This window comes from Hetaerina americana, unplaced genomic scaffold, assembly GCF_022747635.1.
Source record: "Hetaerina americana unplaced genomic scaffold, ioHetAmer1.1.p SCAF_10, whole genome shotgun sequence".
Lineage (NCBI taxonomy): Eukaryota > Metazoa > Arthropoda > Insecta > Odonata > Calopterygidae > Hetaerina > Hetaerina americana.
In genome coordinates this window covers 64,406,800-64,427,085 of record NW_027286070.1, presented here as the reverse complement: position 1 = coordinate 64,427,085, position 20,286 = coordinate 64,406,800, and the positions used below count along the sequence as shown (strand labels likewise).

Sequence of the window (20,286 nt, the reverse complement as noted above, 5' to 3'; positions counted from 1 at the left end):
TGTGAATTTGTGCTTATAGCTCCATAAAACCTACTATGTCCATATAGTTCATTAATGGATGCTTCCTTGGGAAGCAAATAACATTAATTGTATTAATGTGAACAAATGAGATGCTGCATTTCAATTAAAATACCATTAAAGTAATTTTAAAATTCACAGCTCATTGCAAATATTATCTTCGTGGATGAAAAAAATTTTTCCTTCCTTTTCTTCACCAAAATTTGCTAAGGCTTCATTCATTCTCCAACCTAAGGTACAAGAATAAAACAATTATGAAACAGCATTGCAATGCCTAATGTCCAAAATTAGTTCTATCGTTGCAGCACAGGTATATTTTTGAATTATGGTTTTTGAGAAATGTGATAATAAATATGTGAGACCTATTTAATTCATAAAAGAAAAGGTTACTAAAGGAATCATGGGCATATTGCCATTAAGAAACAAGATCACTTGGCTTGAGTGAAGGAAAAATGTTCTATCCTGTTTCATTCACTATTTTGATCCATTAACTGGTTATGAAGACCAAGATCTCTTATATTTATGAAGATCCATTTGCCTCTTGATACAGGTAGACCTTGATAGCAATACTGAAGCTTTAAAACCTGTGTGTTCAGTAAAACATTGAGTACAAAATATTTTTATGTTATTATAATTTTTATATTCAGCAAAGATAATTCAACCAAAATTAATTTTATTTGGGAAGCAGCTCTTGATTTTTAAATTTGATAAATTAATTAGCCACTAAAAAAATTATCCTTTATCAACTTTATATACTCATGTCCTTTTGTTTTCCATCTGTAGTCATAATTTAAGATGGGTATTTGGAAAGAATTTGTATTATTCTATATCAATATTATCCTTTTTGAATTACTTCCCATAAGATACAATATTGTACACTTAATACCCTCCAATGGATTGTAACCTTGACGTGGCGCAAGTGCTTGTGCGTTCTGATGACCCCTAGATCTGTGCTGGCGGGAGCAATGATAATTTCCCCTGATAGTGTCACCCATGCTGGATGGGCTGGGAGCCTGTATGGGAGTCCACGCAGTATCTGCCATGTTAAAAACACTACTGAGGAAGGCAACGAGAAACTAACTCAGTTGTTATTACCAAGACTTTTATGATGGACAGTATAGGGCAAATCAGTCCTGGTAACTACGGGACTCGTTCAATCAGCCGTGAGTTGTAACCACAGCGGGAGAGGCATGGCTTCTGCATTCGTCATCTCATGAAACCCTTGAATACGAAAACCATCTATAAGGGGAAAGAATCTAGAAAGGGGATCATTTTGCCATCCATAGAGTATGCACTCTTTTCTATGATATAAAAAACAGTGTTTTGCAGCATTACCATTGATTATATTCAACAAGTCAAGTTTCAGCGGTATGAGAATATTTACATTTCATAACAGAAATGGTCTTTACCTCCATTAAATTTAGCAGCCAATGTTTAATATAATTGCTCTTAGATTAGGCTAATTGCTTGAGTCTGGATGGGCAGTGTTAGGATGAGATGTAAGACAGGGTTTTCATTATTACCAGCGAGTTCAACATATATGTGGAGGAAATGATTTAAGAGGCACGGGAAGAACTTGAGATAGTAATGAAAGTTTGAGATGAATTTGTAAAATCAGCTAGGTTTGCTGATCACCAAACTTAGTCTGTTGGTCAACCAATGGGCTGCAAGCATTGCTGAGTGAATTGGAATATCAGTATAATGGATGGATGGAAGAGAATCAATATAAATAAAATAAAGGTTATGCGATTTTCCAGAATGAGAAAGGCTAAGCTTAACATAAAAATAAGAGGGCAAAAACTAAAGCAGTGGGAACAGTTTATGTACCTCGGAAGTATTTTGGACCAAAATGGTCAAAGCAGTAGGGATTAAATGAGAAGACTTGCGCCAGGAAAGAGGCTTTCACAAGGAGGGAATTGATGGCAGGGATGTTTGGTAAGGATGCTAAATAAAGGATCGTCAAACCTTGGTAAGGAGCATTGCTATATATGGCATGGAAACATTGTAACTGAAGCAGGATGCTGCCAAGCTGATAACCTTTTGGGTGGTAGTGAAATATTCTATAATTATATTTGTTTTTTACAACTTTTTTGTGATGCTTTCATCTTAAATTACCTTCATGGTGACTGCAGCAGTCATAGTCATTAATTTAATAAATTACTGAAAGGAAAGCTCATTTTTCAACTGTAAATTGATCAAATTTCATGTACATTTTACATAAAGTGCATGATTTTAGTGCTACCTACCAAAAATTGCCAATCTTTTGTGAAGATTTGTTGTTAAAATGTGCCTTGTAATGTGAGTTCCATTTTTTAATTAACAATTTGCTTTTTAAATTGCACTTGTGTTTCTCCGTTCAATAAATATGAGAGGCGAAATGTGGAAGTTTTTCTTCACTGCTAACATCTCCTGAATCATTTATTAACGTCGGGGCTTAAGTTTTGGTAGTAAAATATAATGTATATTTGAAAAAAATAATATATGGAAGACGGTGTCACAACCACGGAGTAGTAACGCGATGCCCGCGCCATCTATCAACCAAGAATGTAATAACGACGTTGTGTAATTGTAAACAGCTTCACATTTCAGCGGATTTCCTAAATAACACAGAGTTGAAGGTCTGAGCTCGAGAGTGGGCGACAATTGATTTGAGCTGAAGAGCGAAATGTGAAATTGGGCGTAACTTCAAAGTCTCCGGTGCCGGTAGAGTCGTATGCCTAAGGCATTGTCCAGAAGAATCCACTGTGAATTGTTTCATTGAATTAGTTTTAGTAATTAGCTTAGTATAAAATGATCCCCATTAAGGTGAGTTAAGTTAAATGTTGTTATTATATATTAATATTTAAATTTTTATCGATTTAAGACCACGTGTTTCATTTCTACATGCTCTCCTGCGGTTCGGATTAGATCGGTATAATTGGAGGCTCTGGTTTTGCCAACCCCGATTTCTTTCAAGAAGAATCTTCAAAGGAAATTGTTACTCCTTTCGGGAAGCCTTCTGCCCCATTCCGTATTGGGAAAGTCAACGGTGTTGAGTGTGTATTGATGGCAAGGTATTTGTATCGTTCATGAATCTTAAAAATTCCGTTATTTTGCTTGTTTTTGACGAAAAATAAATTAGGATGGAAAATTATTTTCGTAATATTTTATGGTACAGTAACGCGTGTGGTGTTATTCTTATAGACATGGTATCAATCACACCATTCCACCTACATACGTCAACTATCGAGCCAACATTTGGGGTCTCAAGGAACTAGGATGCACTCATATCATTGCAACGACAGCATGTGGATCTTTGCGAGAAGAGATCCATCCTGGTGATATCATAATGTTTGACACCTTTATAGACCGGTAAGAAATCTTCAGTCAAAAATTTTAAACTAAGTAATTGTAGTACAAATGCAGGTATGTACTTGGATGATAATGTTGAAAGTATGTACTTGATGAAACGCTTTTTTATGCCATTCTTAATTAGTTAGGCATTGGAAGTTTCTGTTATTTAAGAAGAATGTGTAATTACTTCTCATTACCGTGAACTGTGCGCGTAAATATTTGGTAAATTAAAGTAATTGTTATTTAAATGTCACTTACTCGTACTCACAAGAAAATGTTTTAATTAAATCAAATAGGACCAATTTGAGAACCTCAACTTTCTTCGATGGTGTAGAAAATACTCCGACACGTGGAGTATGCCACATTCCTATGGAACCAGCGTTTTGTAACAAGTTATCAGAGGTTATTTATGAGTCAGCCTGCCAAAACAAAGTTTCAGCTCATCCAAAAGGAACTGTTGTTTGCATAGAGGGTCCCCGGTTCTCATCAATAGCTGAGAGCAAACTGTACCGTAGCTGGGGAGCTCATGCAGTAAATATGACGGCAATACCCGAGGTGGGTACACTTTTTCTTATTGTAATTATTGTCTAAGGTTTTATGTAATAATATAGAATTAACTTTCAATTTATGAAATTTGTCAATAGTGATGTAATTTTCTTATCAATCCTCTACGTGTGGTTCAATACCATTGGACCTGCTAGAAGCACATCAAAAACATGTTTTTGTTCAGTCGTCTTATTTGTAAATTTAGTAGTACTCAATGACGCAAATGTGAATTTTTATATATAAACTATATTATAATGCATTGTTCACAGCCTTGAGGACTTCAACAAATTTTTCTTCAGAATAATCACAACATGCCCATATATGTAGGTGTTATGTAAATTAAGAGAGCTGATGGAGCAAGTTGACAAGCATGTACGAGGTCTGTTCAAAAAGTATCGCGAATTTGGAATTTCCGCGGGTAACGTATATTTGAATTTCTATTTTTTTGTGGCCTTATGTTGGTACTTGCGTCTCTCGTTTATGCCGAAAAGTTCGGCCATTTTGAATGTTCAGTTAATTGTTGACAGCTGTTTTTCTTAGACGTGTTTTGGCTTTTCTTCGATTTTTACTTGTTCTAAGAAATGCTGCAAAGAATCTGTTTCTAATTTTGTGTGTAAAACGAAATTAAGTACGCGGACGCATTCCGAATGTTGACTATGGCAGATGGAAATGCTACCTTGGACTGCACGTTTATCGGTGGTACAAAATGTTCTCAATGGCCGAGAAGATGTGAACGACGGACGTCTGTTGTTGGCGTGCCGGACGCCCGAGCACGCCAACAACAGACGAAAACATTGATGAAGTGAAGGTAATAGTATTGGCTAATCGTCGAATCACCGTAAGAGAAGTCGTTGAGGACCTAAGCATATCGATTGGCTCGTGCCATTCCCATGACCCGTGCCTATGACACGGGTCGCCGCGAAGTTCGTACCAAAATTGCTCAATTTCGACGAAAAACAGCTACGCATTAGCAATTTTAATGAGGTGTTGGACTCTGTCCGCGACGACCCAAATTTACTCCAGACGGTCATAACTGGTGGCGAATCATGAGTTTATGGTTATGACGTGAAACTAAATCTCAATCATCCTAAGGGAAGCTGCTGCACGAGACAAGACCGAATTAATCGCGCCAAGTTCGGTCGAATGTGAAAGTTTTGCTTACAGTTTTCATCGATTGCAGGGGTTGTGCATCATTAGTTCTTGCCACTGGGTAGAACGGTAAATAAGGAATATTGCCTGCAAGTTTGCGCGATTTGCGTCAAGCAATCCGCCACCAACGCCCGGATTTGTGGAAGAACAAAATTGTACCATGTACAATTGGCTATTGTACCATGACAACGCCCCTGCTCACACATCGTTACTTGTGCGCGAATTTTTGGCCGAAAACAGCACACTAATGATGTCGCAGCCACCGTATTCCCCAGATCTGGCCTCCAGTGACTTTTTCTTGTTCCCGAAACTGAAGAGGCCCATGACAGGACGACGCAAAGCTACGATTCACGAGGTAAAGACTGCATCGAAGGAGGAGCTGAACAAGATAAAAAAAATGATTTTTTGAATTGCTTCGAGGATTGGGGAAAATGTTGGCACAAGTGTATAATATCTAATGGGGATCACTTAGGAGGGGACAAAATAGATATTCGTGAATAAATAAATAATTTTTGAAAAAACACATAAGTTGCGATTCCTTTTGAACAGATCTAGTATAGTCTTCAGGTGAACTTTGATTTAGTGTCACTGAAAGAGCCTAGCTGGAAGACTGGCAAAATTTGTCCGCAACAGCATTGGTCCAACTAGGGAAAGTACAGCCTTCGCATTTCTTTAAACTGTCACGAGTAGTATATATCTTAATTTAATTGGAACAAACAAAATTTTATTTTCTGCAATAGGTGAATAAACAAAAGTGAAAGAATCAATGTTTCCTGAAACTGCCTGTTAACATATTTTATGATTCAATATTATCTTGCAAAGGTAAAAATGTGTAATGAAAGAAGGTCCAATTTAGGGGACGTGAGTCGTACGTATTTATTTTTCAACATAATCTTCTTTCAGCTCTGTACACTTTTCCCAGCTATGCTTAATAAGTTGGATACCCTTTTTATAATAAGAACTGTCTTGCTCCTCAAAATAGCCATTTACTGCCGGCATCACTTCTTCACGGTTGGAAAATTTTTGACCACCGAGCTATTTTTCCGATTTTTCGAACAGAAAATAATCTGAGGGGGCTAAATCTGGCGATTAGGGTGCATGAGGTAGCAATTCAAACTAATTCATGAATTTTGGCCATTGCAAGAACGGATTTGTGAGCTGGTGCATTGTCTTGATGATACCACACTTTGCTTGATTTCTGCGCTCAGACGTTGCAATTAGTTCGCATAATAATCGCCGTTGATAGTTTTTCCTTTTTCAAGATAGCCAATGAAAATTATCTCACGCGCATCCCAAAAATGGACACCATGACCTTGCCTGCAGATGAAACGGTCTTCGTTTTCGTTGGAGGCGGTTCTCCCTTTTGAATCCATTGTTTTGATTGTTCTTTTGTCTCGGGTGTGAAGTAACAGTCCCATGTTTCATCCATGGTTGAGGAGCGGCGCAAAAATTCTGATTTGTTGCGTGAAACTTTGCTAAACACTCAATTGAAACATCTTCACGACACTGGTTTCGCTCAAGGGTGAGCACCCATCGTGCAAACAGCTTACTCATGTCCACACTTTTTGAAATGCCTGCTAGCTCGCGCACTTTCAGTCGACGATCATCCAGTATCACCTCATTTGGTCGACCAATGCGATGCTCATCTTGACAGCTCGTACGGCCTCGTTTAAACTCAGCTATCCTATATTTTACTGTTGTCAACGAAGGAGCAGACACACCCAGAGTAGAATCCAGTTCAGCTTTATATTGGTTGGGCTGACGCCTTTCAAATATAAGTATTGTGTCCCATAACGATGACCAATTTTCTCCATTTTCACCAATTCACTGGGAACGTTCAATATTGATGGCTGCCAAACAAATTCAAGGTGTGATCATAAAAGACTGGACTGATTTTATAACTTGTTTATTTCGACAAATACAGCTTAATTGAACTCGTCGCCCTTAAAGTACAAGCCTTGCCTGACGACACACCTTAGCCAACGTTTCTTCCAGCTCACGAACCCAGCCTGGTAAGCTGCCTTAGAGATACTCTTCAGGTCTGCCGTACAATTAGTTTTAATGTCCGCAATTGAGTCAAATCTGCGCCCTTTCAAGGCTGATTTTAACTTTGGAAACAGAGAAACGTCTGATGGGGCCACGTCCGGAGAGTAGGGTGGCTGCAGGATCATGGAAGTTCCCGTTTTGGCGAAAAACTGTCACGATCACGGTCAACTCCCAAAATTTCCAGCCACGGAAAACTCCTGTCACGGCTCACACGTTCAGCGCCGTGTGAGCCGGCGCGTTATCCGCGTTGGAAACGCCAGGCATTGTTTCTCCACCTGTCCGGCCTCTTTCGGCTCGCTGCGACCCTCAGCCTCTTCGTTATGAAGAAATCTTTGTTGGCGGTTTGACCTGGCAGGTCGTATTAGTAATGATTCAGCCCTTGCTAATCGAAGAAATACACCAGCATGACCTTCACATTGGACTGGGGCAAGCGAGCTTTCTTTGGTCGCAGAGAATGAGGACCTTTCCACCGAGAATACTGGGCCTTTGTATCAACATCATCACCGTAAACCCAGGTTTTGTCTCCGGTTACGATGATTTTAAGAAACTCCGGTTCGGCATTGGTTCGATCCAAGAGGTAATGACCAATGTCCACACGTTTTTGTCTCTGTTCATCAGTCAGCACCCGCGGAACGAATTTGGATGGGACGCGCGTCATGCCCTAAATGTCTGTCAGGATCCAAAACTAATGTTCACTTTCTCGGCTATCCCCAGAACAGTTAAACAAGCGATTTTCCCGCACCAAATCGTTCACCGATTTGGCATGGTTGGGGTCTGTTGAATTGGAAGGCCGCCCCGTTCGCGAATCGTCATCTGTCGAAGTTCTACCGGATTAAAAACGACTGTACCATTCAAAACACTGGCTTCCACTGATAGCTTCATTAACAAAGGCTTGCCGAATCATTTCAAATGCCTCCTTAGCAATTTTCCAAGTTTGAAAGAAAATTTCACGCACACACGCTGTTCCTTTTCTCTTGGCTGAAAGAATCGGGGCGCTTGGCGACATATTAGACCCACGGATCTCAGGGTAAATTGACTATCCTCGATAGCTCAAGTGGTTAAGAGCATCCGCCCGGCAAGTGGAAAGATCCGGTGTTCGAGTCCCGGTTGAGGAAATATTTTTACTCTTGTGATCCGTTCGATTCCGCCTTCCCCACCTCTATTGTGTTCGTCCTTTATATGTGTTCCTATCCCGTTTCCTTATATCTGTTTCTGTATATATGAGTATTTATTCGCCGTTTGGCGGGATTTCGTGTTTGAATGTGTATATATATATATATATATATATATATATATATATATATATATATATATATATATATATATATATATATATATATATGAGGAAAGTATATTGAATATGCAATGTGTTAAATGAGTTTGTGATTTTCCACAGACTTTATTTCACAGTATAATGCGTTTCACTGACTTGCGGCATCATCAGGTACAAGTGACTGACACAGCTGTTGAATATATATATCCATCAGAACAGGATAGGGGGGAAGTTGAAGGTTGTGGGTTTGGTGGTCGACTTCTAAGTCTGTGGTTGTGGCTTTTTCGGTTTAAGGAGGAAGAGGTGGTGGCACCTTGGTTAAGACTAAGCATTGGGTCTGGTGTGGGTATGGGGGGGGGAGGTGTTGGTGCAGACTGCTAATTAGAATAAATTCTGTGGAAAATGAAAAACTCATTTAATATGGACATTAAAGAATTCTACCAAGTTAAGCCAGGAAGTATAAATTATATTTTCGAAGCTAGTATGGCAGCATGTGGAAAACTCTAATTGAAACTTTCCATCTAATACAGCAGCGCATCATTGAATATTCTCTGGAATAGTAAGTGCCTCAAGTAGCAAGTGTCCCCAGCGTACATACAGGTCCGTGCCATGTCTACGTCCATAATGGCCAAGAGAGCAATCCGCAAGGAAAACATTCAGTGATTAAGGGAAGAGCCAAAATTTTGGTGTGCCAGAAGGGATTCCCCCAAAAATAATCCCAAAATTGTCTTCAGTTGGTTTTCATGAGGGCTTTCATATTGTGAAAATAGTGTCTCAAGCAATTGCACTTAAGTTATGACAAAACATTTTTATTTTGACTTTAAACATTTTTAAAATGCCTGCACTGAGCTTTAAAAAGCTTAGTGGATCAATGATGAACCTGTGTGATGCCAGACTGGTCCACCCCTGCTATCCAACATCTGTATTAGATTATTTTAAAACCCTGTTCAATAACTTGTAGTAATTTATTTTTGTTATTCATGTGCAGTTATGTCTTGCAAAAGAGCTGGGACTTCTGTATAGTGCCATTGGAATTGTGACAGACTATGATTGCTGGCATGAAGTTATAGTCAATGCCCAAGATGTATTGAAATGCTTCAAGAAAAACATTGATAAGGTTTCTTTGCTGCTCCAGAATGTCATTCCAAAAATTTCAACCCTGCCTTGGGATGATGAGATTACTTCCTTGCAGGTAAAGTTTTCATTTGACAGGAATTTTATTTTTGATTCATAAATATTCATGTATTATCAATAAATGTTAAGTCATTCTTGGATACATATATCCTGAGCATTACAGTATATTTTAACATGTGTAACTACTAAATAATTCAAATGTTTGTTTCATTGCAGAAAGTAGTTGCGACCAGCATGGTGAATTGAATCTGGTCAATTCCAAAAAGGACCACATGGTTACAAAATATCAAATGGTTTCAATATCTTTAATGCGTGGATGGTAAGGTTTTTAAGATAACTTTGAAAGCATAGAAAAGTATTTTTTCAACATTATTCCAAAATTTTTATAATGCTATGTACAGCCAAAGTTCACATCCATAACTGGGATAAACAATTTTATAACACTAATATTATTTACATTAGGACTGTACAGTAATAAAGCTCATGGATTACTTAAATAAATTTGTTATGCATTATTCTTTTCCCAAAATTTCCAATATATTTCATCCGCTCTTAAATTTTGAACACTTACAGAGACTGTCAAACACCATAATTCTACCAGCTACCATTCACCATTCATGAATGGTAGCATTTCCAAGCTGTATGGGAACAATCAATGTTTCTCTACTTTATACTATCTACACAAATTATACAATATTCACAATTGTGCTTATTTCCCCACCAAACTAGCCCATTCATCATAGCAGAGGAATGGTATACATAGTTATAAAAAACCTGAAATGAGATAGTGTGCTTTGATTTAGCAACCTCGATTTTAACACCACACAGGTGTAAAAAAATGGTAACAAAAGAATACTGATTTTTTTCAGGTTTTTACATTTAAAAAATGTTTTAAATGCTCAATCGAAAATAGACTATTATAAATAAACTTTAAAATCTGAAGTTGCCTTTCATACAAATTATGTATACAATATTTACACATGGAATGTTAAATTGGATGGAATATTGTAATTCCAACCAAAATTTCACAGCAAAACTACAAACATTCTATTACTTTGATATTTTTTGCAACACTCGAGCAAATTTACTGCAGCACTGCCATAAAATGTTCTATAAAATGAAAAAGCTCCATTCTTCATTTGTTCAAGAAAATAAAGCAACACCATGTCTCGATCAATTAAAATGTACAAATACCAAACGGCAAGTTTTTTACACAGTTTTAATTTAAATAAAACCTAAGATTAACAATGGACCACAACATTGATTAAATCTTTCAACCCAGTTAACATTTGTTAAATATCTTTATGGAATGAAATTTACACAACTATGAATTACATCACTCAACTTAGCAGAATGACAATGGTACGACACCACAGCGCCTTGTATGCAGCACCATCTTTTTAAATCTTGGTATCCATCATGTCAACATTTATCTTATAATATACATAGGGGAAGTACTCCGCTTGTCCAAAACCTAATCCCGGTATATCCACACTCTGAAATGCAAGTATAGAAAGTATTACAAAAGGAATGTTTCTATCAGTAAAAATATTTCCCAAAGGGAAATGGGCTTCAACCAAAAATATTACTGTAAACATCGATTTCAATTGTGTGGGGAAGATTTTTTTTGGGGTAGAATAATTAATGTGGCTCACAGTGTACGTAGTTCCCACGATAATAGCCTTATGTTGACCTTTGACTGCCTGCTAGCCATCTTACTCTTCGGTGAATACTGACATAAGCCAATCAAGCTACACCTGCTCTTTTACACTGATCTACACTTCAACAAAAGCATTTGACCCAGGCAATGTTTTACATGTTCCAGTGGCTAGTGATTTACCTTGTATCCAAAAAAAACTTCGTTTGTATATTTAGTTAGTCTTATTTCATTGTATGGTTTTAAAGAGACCTCTCTGGCATTGGCACCTCAACCATGAGCAAAATATCATTACTACCACTGAGCACAGCTCCAGGGGGTCATCAGAATGCACAAGCCCTTCCATCAAGTCTAGGGAAGAGAAATCCACGGAGAAGGAAAGTGCATTTATGGGGCATTTTTAAATAGTTTTTTACAAACATTGTCTGCAATACATATGCAACCTTGTGCGATCTGGAGGCCATGGCGTGGGCTATAGCCCTGCCCACTGGCGGCGTTAGTTGCCCGAGACCAAATGAGCCGTCTCTGTTTGGCGGATCGTAGATCTGTGCATATGGTACCAGTTATGTTAGTTTCTGTTGTCCTGTTTTTACTGTTTGTCAAAAATGGAAATTGACAAAATCACAGAGCAACGAATCAACATGAAGTTTTTGGTTAAGTGCAGTAACAGTTATCAAGAAATCACTGATTTACAGTGTTACAGCTGTTTACAGTGATTATCCACTGAAGAAAACATCTGTTTTCAAGAGAATTAAGCATTTAAAGATGGCCGACAAGATGCCACAGATGATTCAAGGCTAAGACAACCATAAATCACCAGTGTTGACAAGAACATTGACCATGAGCAGTCCCTTGTCCTTACTGACTGCTAAAACTGTCCGAATGATAGCTTATGAACTGAATTTTTGAAAACCAATAGTGCACACTATTTTAACCGAACATTCGGGTTTAAAAAAATGTGTGCAAAAATCGTGCCCAAGCTACATTGATTGTTCACCAGTTTCTGGCAAAAAAAATTCAATCACCATCCTTGATCATCCTCCTTATTTGCCAGATCTCGCCCCCTGCGACTTACTCCTATTCCTAAAATGCAAAAGTGTGATGAGAGGACATCACTGGGAAGATGTGGACACAACAAAACAAGAAATGATGAGGAAACCAAAAAGCCCAACTGCTGAGGACTTCCAAGGGTGCTTTAAAAAATGGAAAAGAAGATGGAATAAGTGCATAGCAACTAATGGAGAGTACTTTGAATGGGACAAAATCAATGTATACTAAATTTTGCAATATAAAGTTTTTATGGCCTCAGTTCGCGTATATATTGGACAGACCTCGTATATCAGAAGAGAATGCATAGGAGTACTTGAACTTCAAAGGGTACCACATGAACATTACCACAAATTATTAGTCACAATTCTCTCCCTCTACCATTATTACCAGAGTAAATTTTGATTCATTCAAACGTTGAGTCACAGCCAGTGTTGAAAAGCATTACTTATGTAACTCTGGGATCGCCAGGATATAGACACTAGGAAAAATACTGATGAGCAGTTATTCAATACATGTATATCAGCAGGGGAAAAATATTAACACAGAAAAAACATATGAGGACACTTGCAAGAGGATTCACTAGCATGTTGTCAAACATGTCACCTACATTAGATGAAGAGAAGTGAGGTTAAGGAGGGACTGTTCTCTACGTGGGTGAGAAGGAGGAAGAGGTCAAAGATAGTGGCGAGTGGGATAAGGGTATAGGGAGAAAAGAAAAACTTTACATCCAGATGAATAATCACTGTCACTAGACAAAGTCCACCAACTTCAAAAAAACAATCCCATTGCCAAATGCCACCCTCAAAACATTTTTCTACAGTTGTTTTCCTATCAAAACTCTTAAAATCTGCCCTGAATCTTCAAGCAGCGTCCAGGTAAGAACAGAAGATATGGCAGAATAAATGCTACATCACTCTTGGTACTAATGTGGTATAACGACATATGCCCCCCCAATACTTCCCCTCACTCACCTTAACCTACCACCATCTTCCCTCTAATATCCTAAAAGAAAATTTATCCACTCAAAACTCATAGTACTTATGTTTTGGTTTGTGACACCCCGAAGGCTAGTCAAATCACAGTATGAACTAAGTCTACAAATATTCAAATTACTTCAAAGCTTCCATCTCCTGGGTAAGACCAATTAACAATATGCGGGAACATCAAATTCGTGACTAAAGAATATAAGTATCTTAACATGGCAGAGACAAAGAAATTAGTTTTTACAAACTTAATGATCATTTTAATTGTATCCAATAATTTTTGCATGTTATTATGAATAAGTTGCATGTTTATTTAGTGAAGTTTTACAAAGTCACTGCAATTGTGATATAATGTGTTACAACCACCAAGGGGTTCACAGTTTAATGTTACATCCTACGGATGATGTCATTACTTAAAGTGCTCCCCACTAAGCACCTCAGGCAGGGATTGGGGTACCACTGAAAAAGATTTTCCACCACCAGGATTCCGACCTGGGCCCTCTGGGTGGGGAGCCAGTACATTAGCCACCACACCTGAGCCCCGAGATTGATAGGGATAAATATTAAATGCATGTACTAAGTTGGAGAATGCCAAAACGAAATATGAAAGCATAAGCATAGTTCGGACTCAAATTAGGGTGAGTGATAAAACAGGGAAGATCATTATAGCTCAAAAAGCAGAAAGATATACTAGGGCTACCCAAAGGGAAGCTTGAATGCCAGAAGTGGAAGTCAATGAAAAGATAGTTTCAAAGCAATAGCTAAGTGAATATCATGGGCCCATCCAAGTAAATAGAAGTCCACAGTTCACACCAAGCATTCATTTTCATATTTTTTTACTAAATGCTCATGGGAACAAGAGCTTCCTTACTAAACATTGGCATAATAATTATAAACTTGTCAAGCCAATCTGTGGAGTATTTTAATGGACAAATAAAATTGGAATGTTACAGCTAAAAACTGAATTGCAAGAATTTTCAGTTTGTTTCTTCTAATCCTGTGCATTTCAAAGTCTTATTTTTCTGGTCTTTTGAAATAAGAAACACGTGTCTTATGGAACCGGAGAATGCAGTGATTCAGAAAACTAAACTACTGTTTGGACTAACAGATAAGTTACAATATTTCAAAAGATATATCAAAGTGAGATCAAGCAATCCAACATTCAAACTACTTTCATACAGAAATATCTTGCTCACCTCATGGCCTGATCCCTGAACAGCACTACTATCAAGGTGGCCATACAACTGGTTAAGAACATCACGTAACCTTTTTGATGATTTCTTGTTTGGGTGCAGCAACATTGCTTGGAAATTAACTGGTAGACCATACCTACAAAGTTTATAAATTATTAAGATCTTTATTAACAGAAATTATTTACTAGGAGTCCTCTAATTAGTCTCTCAGAGTCACATTTTGCTCAAACAAAACCATATTTTCATGACAAAATAAGTAATTCTGTTATTCATTACAAAAATACATACTGAAGCATACAATAATTTGTACTAATTCCCAGCATATAAGTAAATGCACACATTTAGATTTCATTGCGAGTTATGGCAAAAGGTAAAAAAATCGCAAATAATATATAAATAATAATTCATAAATTGGTGTTGCCCGCCATTATTTATCCACTCATACATTACCATGCAATTTGCTTTAGTTTTTAGATCAAAATAATATTAATCTGTACCATTTCATGCTTATATTAATTGTCATTAATGTTTTTACCGCCAAACAAAGTACAGATAAATATGTAAAAATATCAATGATGAATACATGGGTATTTATTAGCTTAAGAGTCACTATAACATGCTGAGGAAACATTTTAGCCTTCCAGGAATTGATCAGTAAAACTTTGATGTGAGCATTTCATTTCGTCTTCTACAAAGTAATTTCATAGAACCATGAGTACTTACCTTAAGACTGACTCCACAAACACTCTCAGAGCCTTCACATGGATCCAAGCACAGAAACACTCACTGAAGTTCACTTTCAACCAACGCACCAAGGGACCCTAAATTGGAGATGGTGCATCCAATCTATTAAAGCTGTAGTACATATTAGCTTATATTATATAGTAGCTAGTATATAGCTGTAGTATTTAGTCCAATATATAGTGGCTTCTCATAAATTAGATTGGTTAATCAAATCACATTAGCCTATTAGTCTTCAACGTGTAAGTTAGTGTGAATTTAAAAGGGACATCCATTTTTTTCCTCCAATTCATTGTAAAAGGTGTATCACAGCCTCATAGAACTCTATAATATATAATTCACCTTAGTCATAGTCTAAGAATGAAATATTCTTACACTAGAAGTTGAAATACATGCTTGCATTGATTATGGATAAATATACGAATAGATAACTTACAAATTGCTTCTTTTTGTCCATTACTAACTTAGTAATTTCATTCTTTCCCGCAGCAAGCTCTTCTTCATTATAGGTGAAATCACGAACCATAAATCTGTAAAATTAAAAGTCAAATTGTTAACCTAGTACATCTTAAAAATCACACAGCAAGTGGTTAAGTGCTAAAATTATTTATTCCGGCACTAATTTTAGGAACTAGATTTTCAATGAGCATTACAATTATACCATCCATGAATTTTAACTTCCATCTAGAAATGCTAACATGCTAGAGTCATAAGCTGGCTACTCTATGGGTACTCAAAAATTTAAGAGTGAGAACTAATAGATGAGGAAAAAAATTAAAATATTGAGCGCTCACTTTGAACTTTACCAAATGAATATATTCCTTATGTTGAAATAAAAGAAAAAAGCCTAGACTTAGATGGAACTGCAGAACCACTATTAGCTATTGGGAACAATTTCATCATGATGAAAGAGCTTCAAAACTCAGAAAACTATTTATGATGCAATTTTTATATGCATGCAGTATATTCATAATTACTCATTAGTTTTATCATGATATGATCATAACTGGTAACATTTGACAGGGTAAACATAGAAAATTAATTAACTACTAATCATGTATGTAATTCAATTTATAATATTTTCTGACAACGTTTGAGAAATAGTTTGTAATTTTCTACCAGGTAATGATGAATTTTTTTCATTCTCATCATCACCAGATATGTATCATACTTTCCTCGGACATAACAGAAGTAACATTCATAAGCAGCCTCGCCAGAAATTCTCATGATGGTACAAGTAATAGAAATTGGGTATTCCTCTTCTGCTTCCTATTGGTGTATTTTATATTATTAACACATGAGGAAACATCTTCAACTACCACCATTTGCATTAGGTATGTCAAGATTATAGTCTTTTTATCTGTTTTTTTAGTTTTTAGGATGCGTCAACAGCTATGGTCATTTTGTACTTTTTTATCCGTTAAAAAATGGTTAAGGATGTTAATGAAATTCAAATTTCACTATAATGGCACCGAAATTGGCTATGAAATACATAAAACAGAAACTATAATATAATTCAGAAAATATTATTTTCTGAAGCTGTGCAATCGCAACATTTAATTTTTTTCCATTCCAATCCCTAGAGTATGCTAAACACCCAAAGAACATCCTTGTGTTCACATCAGTTGACATTTAGTTGCAGGAACCGAATTTTCATCAGTGACATAATCAAAGCTGTAAAAAGATGTAGAGGTTAAAAATTTTAGACAATAATGGCAGCTGAAATAACTGATAAAAATCTGCATATTTCAAACAAAAACTATAGACAGAAAATAAATGTATGGGAGCAAATTGTTTTTGAAAGAACATATTGCATAATAAAAAATAAATTAGTTTCTAACATTCGTTATTGCCCGGTTCTGACCATACTTGTAACAAATTCTGGAAATAATTTTTGGAATTCACCCCCACTACTTGTTTGTCCTTCAGTAGTACATCACTGTCCCAGTTGCGCTCAAAATTATGGCATTGATGCTTTAATGATAAAAATTAGACAGCAATATAATACATATAATGCCTAAGTGAGAGACTGTACAACTAATATTAGGTAGTATCACATTTGAACACTAAGGGAGAGGTATGTTACTTGAGTTGTTAGAATTTATGGAATTAGGAAAAGAATTAGCACTTTGCAATTACTTTTTCTCCCTGGCATGGTGTTTGAACTCTTCTACAACTTTCTTGAACAACGTAATGGTGAACAGACCATAGTCAGAATCCTGAAACACTAGAACAGATGATCTTGGAACAATCATGTCTGTTAATTTTTCATATCCTGTATTCCAGTCACTGAAGTGAGGCCTGAAAGTAAAATAAGAGTTAAGAGCTAAAAATGAATTGGCTAGTTCAAATTTCTTAATAATTTAATTGACTTTTCAATATTTTACAGCAATGCATTGCATAGTTACACAGTTTTTCTTAAACTTTCTCTTTTAGGCTTTCATTCGGCAATAGGAATCTATGATTAAAAATATTAAACACACTATTCAGACCTGCATATTTCTATATGGGATACAAAACCTACAAAAGCTATGAAGGCATGGTTATGAAACTGCACCACAAGTTTACTGGGCCTATACAAAATGGATTTTGCTGAGTTTGATTAAAAATTAAAAAACTTTTGAGCTAGTTTATTTCCAAACCCATAAATTTCAAAGTTCCGCTATTCATCTCTTGAATTATGAAATAAAAAGGTTTCACTGTAATGTGCACAATGAGATCGAGGAAAAGACAAGAGGTGTGGGGGCATAGTGTTAGAGAAGGGAATTATGAGAGAATGAACAGGGACAGGGTAGTTTGGAAAGTAGCAACAAACTAATCCTTGGTCCGATATGCGATAAAATCAATACCATTCAAATCTATAATAAGAACTTGAGTCAGGTATTAGCAGTTAGCATATACAAGACCACTTCAATAGGCAACCTAACAGTCTCATGCTCCTTCTACCATAACTATTGACTCTGTACGTCATCCAAAATTTAAATATTAACTTTCTGAAAAAAGTCGAAACAATGCCAAACTTAACGACATAAACAACGTTAAACTTTGACAGCAAGTTTATTCAAACTTGATTCGCTCAATCTTTCTTCGGTCTCATAATTTCAAAACTCTTATTTGGTCATGCGTATACATTGTTTAATCATATTAATGATTGTGTCATATATGCACTTGATACCACTGAGTTATCTAAAATTTGATCTGGACAAGAAGTGTAATCTATTAACAAATTTTGGAGAAGTCTTAGGAATAACCCATGAGGAGTACATAAGCAAGTGAATGTATGCAATACATAATAATTATGAACAATAACTCACTTTTGAACAACAACAAGAAGTGTGGTCAGGTACTCGGAATCCAGAATAAAGTGCTCCTTCTTTACAAGGTCAGCCAAGTTCCTGGTGAGTAAGCTGCCACTGCAAAAGTAATATTGAAAGTTTCACTGCGGCTGCTTTAGCCTTATCACAAAGGTTTACACAGATTGTTCATCTTTTATACTATTTACATGAAACAAAATATTAGGGTCAATTTTATTTCATTGTTTTGGATGAGATAACCTCTTGATAAGCCAAAACACACATATGGTTAACTTTTGACAAGCACAAATTTTTAAAAAATTTTGGGTTCAGAAAGTTGAAATTTCACTGCAAGCAAAGGAAGCAATAATTTAGTGGCAACACCTTTAGTCACTTTTGGGGCTTAAAGGTATATCTGCCACCACAAGACCCATTGGAACTAAATAAACAGTAGCAGGCCTCATTTTGAATACTTCTACACATACTTACGTAAAAGAAGTCAAGGGATGGAGATTTTTTATTTTAATTAGATTACACTTTTTTAGAATGAATTAGATATTAAAAAATTTCCTACCTCGGTTTTATATCCAAGTCAAAAGATGGAAAGGTAATGTAGTTGGGTTGGGAAATGACAGTGTGGTTAGGCCTGAGGTTTATCGTAAATAAACACCAATAAAATAGAAATCCCAAACCCAGAACTAAAATTTAGTAATAAAAAGATTGATTACTTCAATATTTTCTCAAAGGCCATACATGACTTTCGTTTCCGGTGCAATGATTAATTTATGAGGATACAGTATTCTAATTTGGTTCGGAGATTTTCCCTGTCATGTGAACAAAACATTTGCCCGTGGACTTGTGTATCCAGGTTTAACTTTTATTGTGACCCAGTTCTTAAATAATAACCATATCACCACCGAGAACTTACGTTTGTTTCTTTTCTAAATTCTGCAAGTTTCCCTTTAAATTATTGTAGGCACTGGACTTCGTTTTAAGATCTGCATCAATTTGTCCCACTTGTTTGCTGATTATGTCCGCAATGTTGCGTAAGGACTGCTTAATGGGATATTTGGCCATATCCCATTGAAACCGGGTAATGTAAGATGCCAGGTCAGCTGTAATATTTAAATTAACTGTGTTACGCAAATAATTAAAATTCTTTTTTCCGAAATACCAATGTTAGACAAAATATTCCGCATAAAAAATAGAATTGCATGCATAGTTATTTATAAACAGCATTACTGTTATTAGCTAATAGATTTTCTTGGAGTTTGTCCCGTTGGTCCTCAAGAACTTCACCAAGATAAGCAGACACCTTTCTAGTACACTGCTCAACGAAACTATCTAGTTTTCCTAAGTCATCGGAAAGACCCACCAATTGGTCCAAAGTTCCAACCTGATGTAAAAGACGATTTGAATGAATACAGGTGAACATTAGTTGAGTTCTTCAATGGCAAAACAATGACAAGGTGAGCTCACCTTTAAATCTGGAATGTGAAATTTGTAATTCACGGACAAATTATTCTGCTTGCTGGTTACATTATTTAACGTTTCCCATGTCTGCTGGCACGTTTTATCTCCTGGTGCTGATATCAACCAGTATTCAGTCATTTTTGACAGATGCTACAAAAACATTCAAATTTTAATAAAATTCAGGAAAGTAGGTTATCACAAATTCAATATTTTACACTATTACCAGGAAAATTTAAAGCTTAATTATTACCTTAGAGTGTAAAGAAATGAAGTAAAATATTAATATTGGAAGAAAGAGCACGAAAATTATTAATTGCTTAGCAGAAGAGATCCTCGCCCAGTGCAATTCATTACCATTCACGTGACTAGGTGCTGCCACCTTGCGCCATTTCGCTAT

General features: G+C 36.4%; 2 protein-coding genes across 2 annotated transcripts; one reads left to right on the top strand and one right to left on the bottom strand.

Moving 5' to 3' along the window:
- Positions 1–2,649: 2,649 nt before the first annotated feature.
- LOC139700178 (S-methyl-5'-thioadenosine phosphorylase-like) lies at positions 2,650–9,824 on the top strand. Its single transcript, XM_071598760.1, has 6 exons — positions 2,650–2,823; positions 2,926–3,071; positions 3,202–3,369; positions 3,648–3,906; positions 9,354–9,557; positions 9,716–9,824. Exons 1-6 carry the CDS (start codon positions 2,809–2,811, stop codon positions 9,743–9,745), a joined length of 822 nt encoding a protein of 273 aa, XP_071454861.1. The 5' UTR covers positions 2,650–2,808; the 3' UTR covers positions 9,746–9,824.
- Positions 9,825–9,913: 89 nt separating this feature from the next.
- Vha44 (V-type proton ATPase subunit Vha44) lies at positions 9,914–20,258 on the bottom strand. Its single transcript, XM_071598758.1, has 10 exons — positions 20,140–20,258; positions 19,896–20,039; positions 19,659–19,812; positions 19,345–19,531; positions 18,438–18,536; positions 17,263–17,424; positions 15,560–15,653; positions 15,106–15,203; positions 14,386–14,518; positions 9,914–10,995 (listed from the first exon to the last, which is right to left on the bottom strand). Exons 2-10 carry the CDS (start codon positions 20,025–20,027, stop codon positions 10,900–10,902), a joined length of 1,155 nt encoding a protein of 384 aa, XP_071454859.1. The 5' UTR covers positions 20,028–20,039; positions 20,140–20,258; the 3' UTR covers positions 9,914–10,899.
- Positions 20,259–20,286: the final 28 nt, after the last annotated feature.

Coding starts and splice junctions, on each gene's coding strand:
- LOC139700178 (XM_071598760.1), top strand. Junction 3,370..3,647: donor TTTGACACCTTTATAGACCG/GTAAGAAATCTT, acceptor TAAATCAAATAG/GACCAATTTGAGAACCTCAA. Junction 3,907..9,353: donor ATATGACGGCAATACCCGAG/GTGGGTACACTT, acceptor ATTCATGTGCAG/TTATGTCTTGCAAAAGAGCT.
- Vha44 (XM_071598758.1), bottom strand. CDS start 20,027: ATGACTGAATACTGGTTGATATCAGCACCAGGAGATAAAACGTGCCAG. Junction 17,425..18,437: donor CTTCTTGTTGTTGTTCAAAA/GTGAGTTATTGT, acceptor TTTTACTTTCAG/GCCTCACTTCAGTGACTGGA. Junction 15,654..17,262: donor CACCATGCCAGGGAGAAAAA/GTAATTGCAAAG, acceptor TTAATTTTACAG/ATTTATGGTTCGTGATTTCA.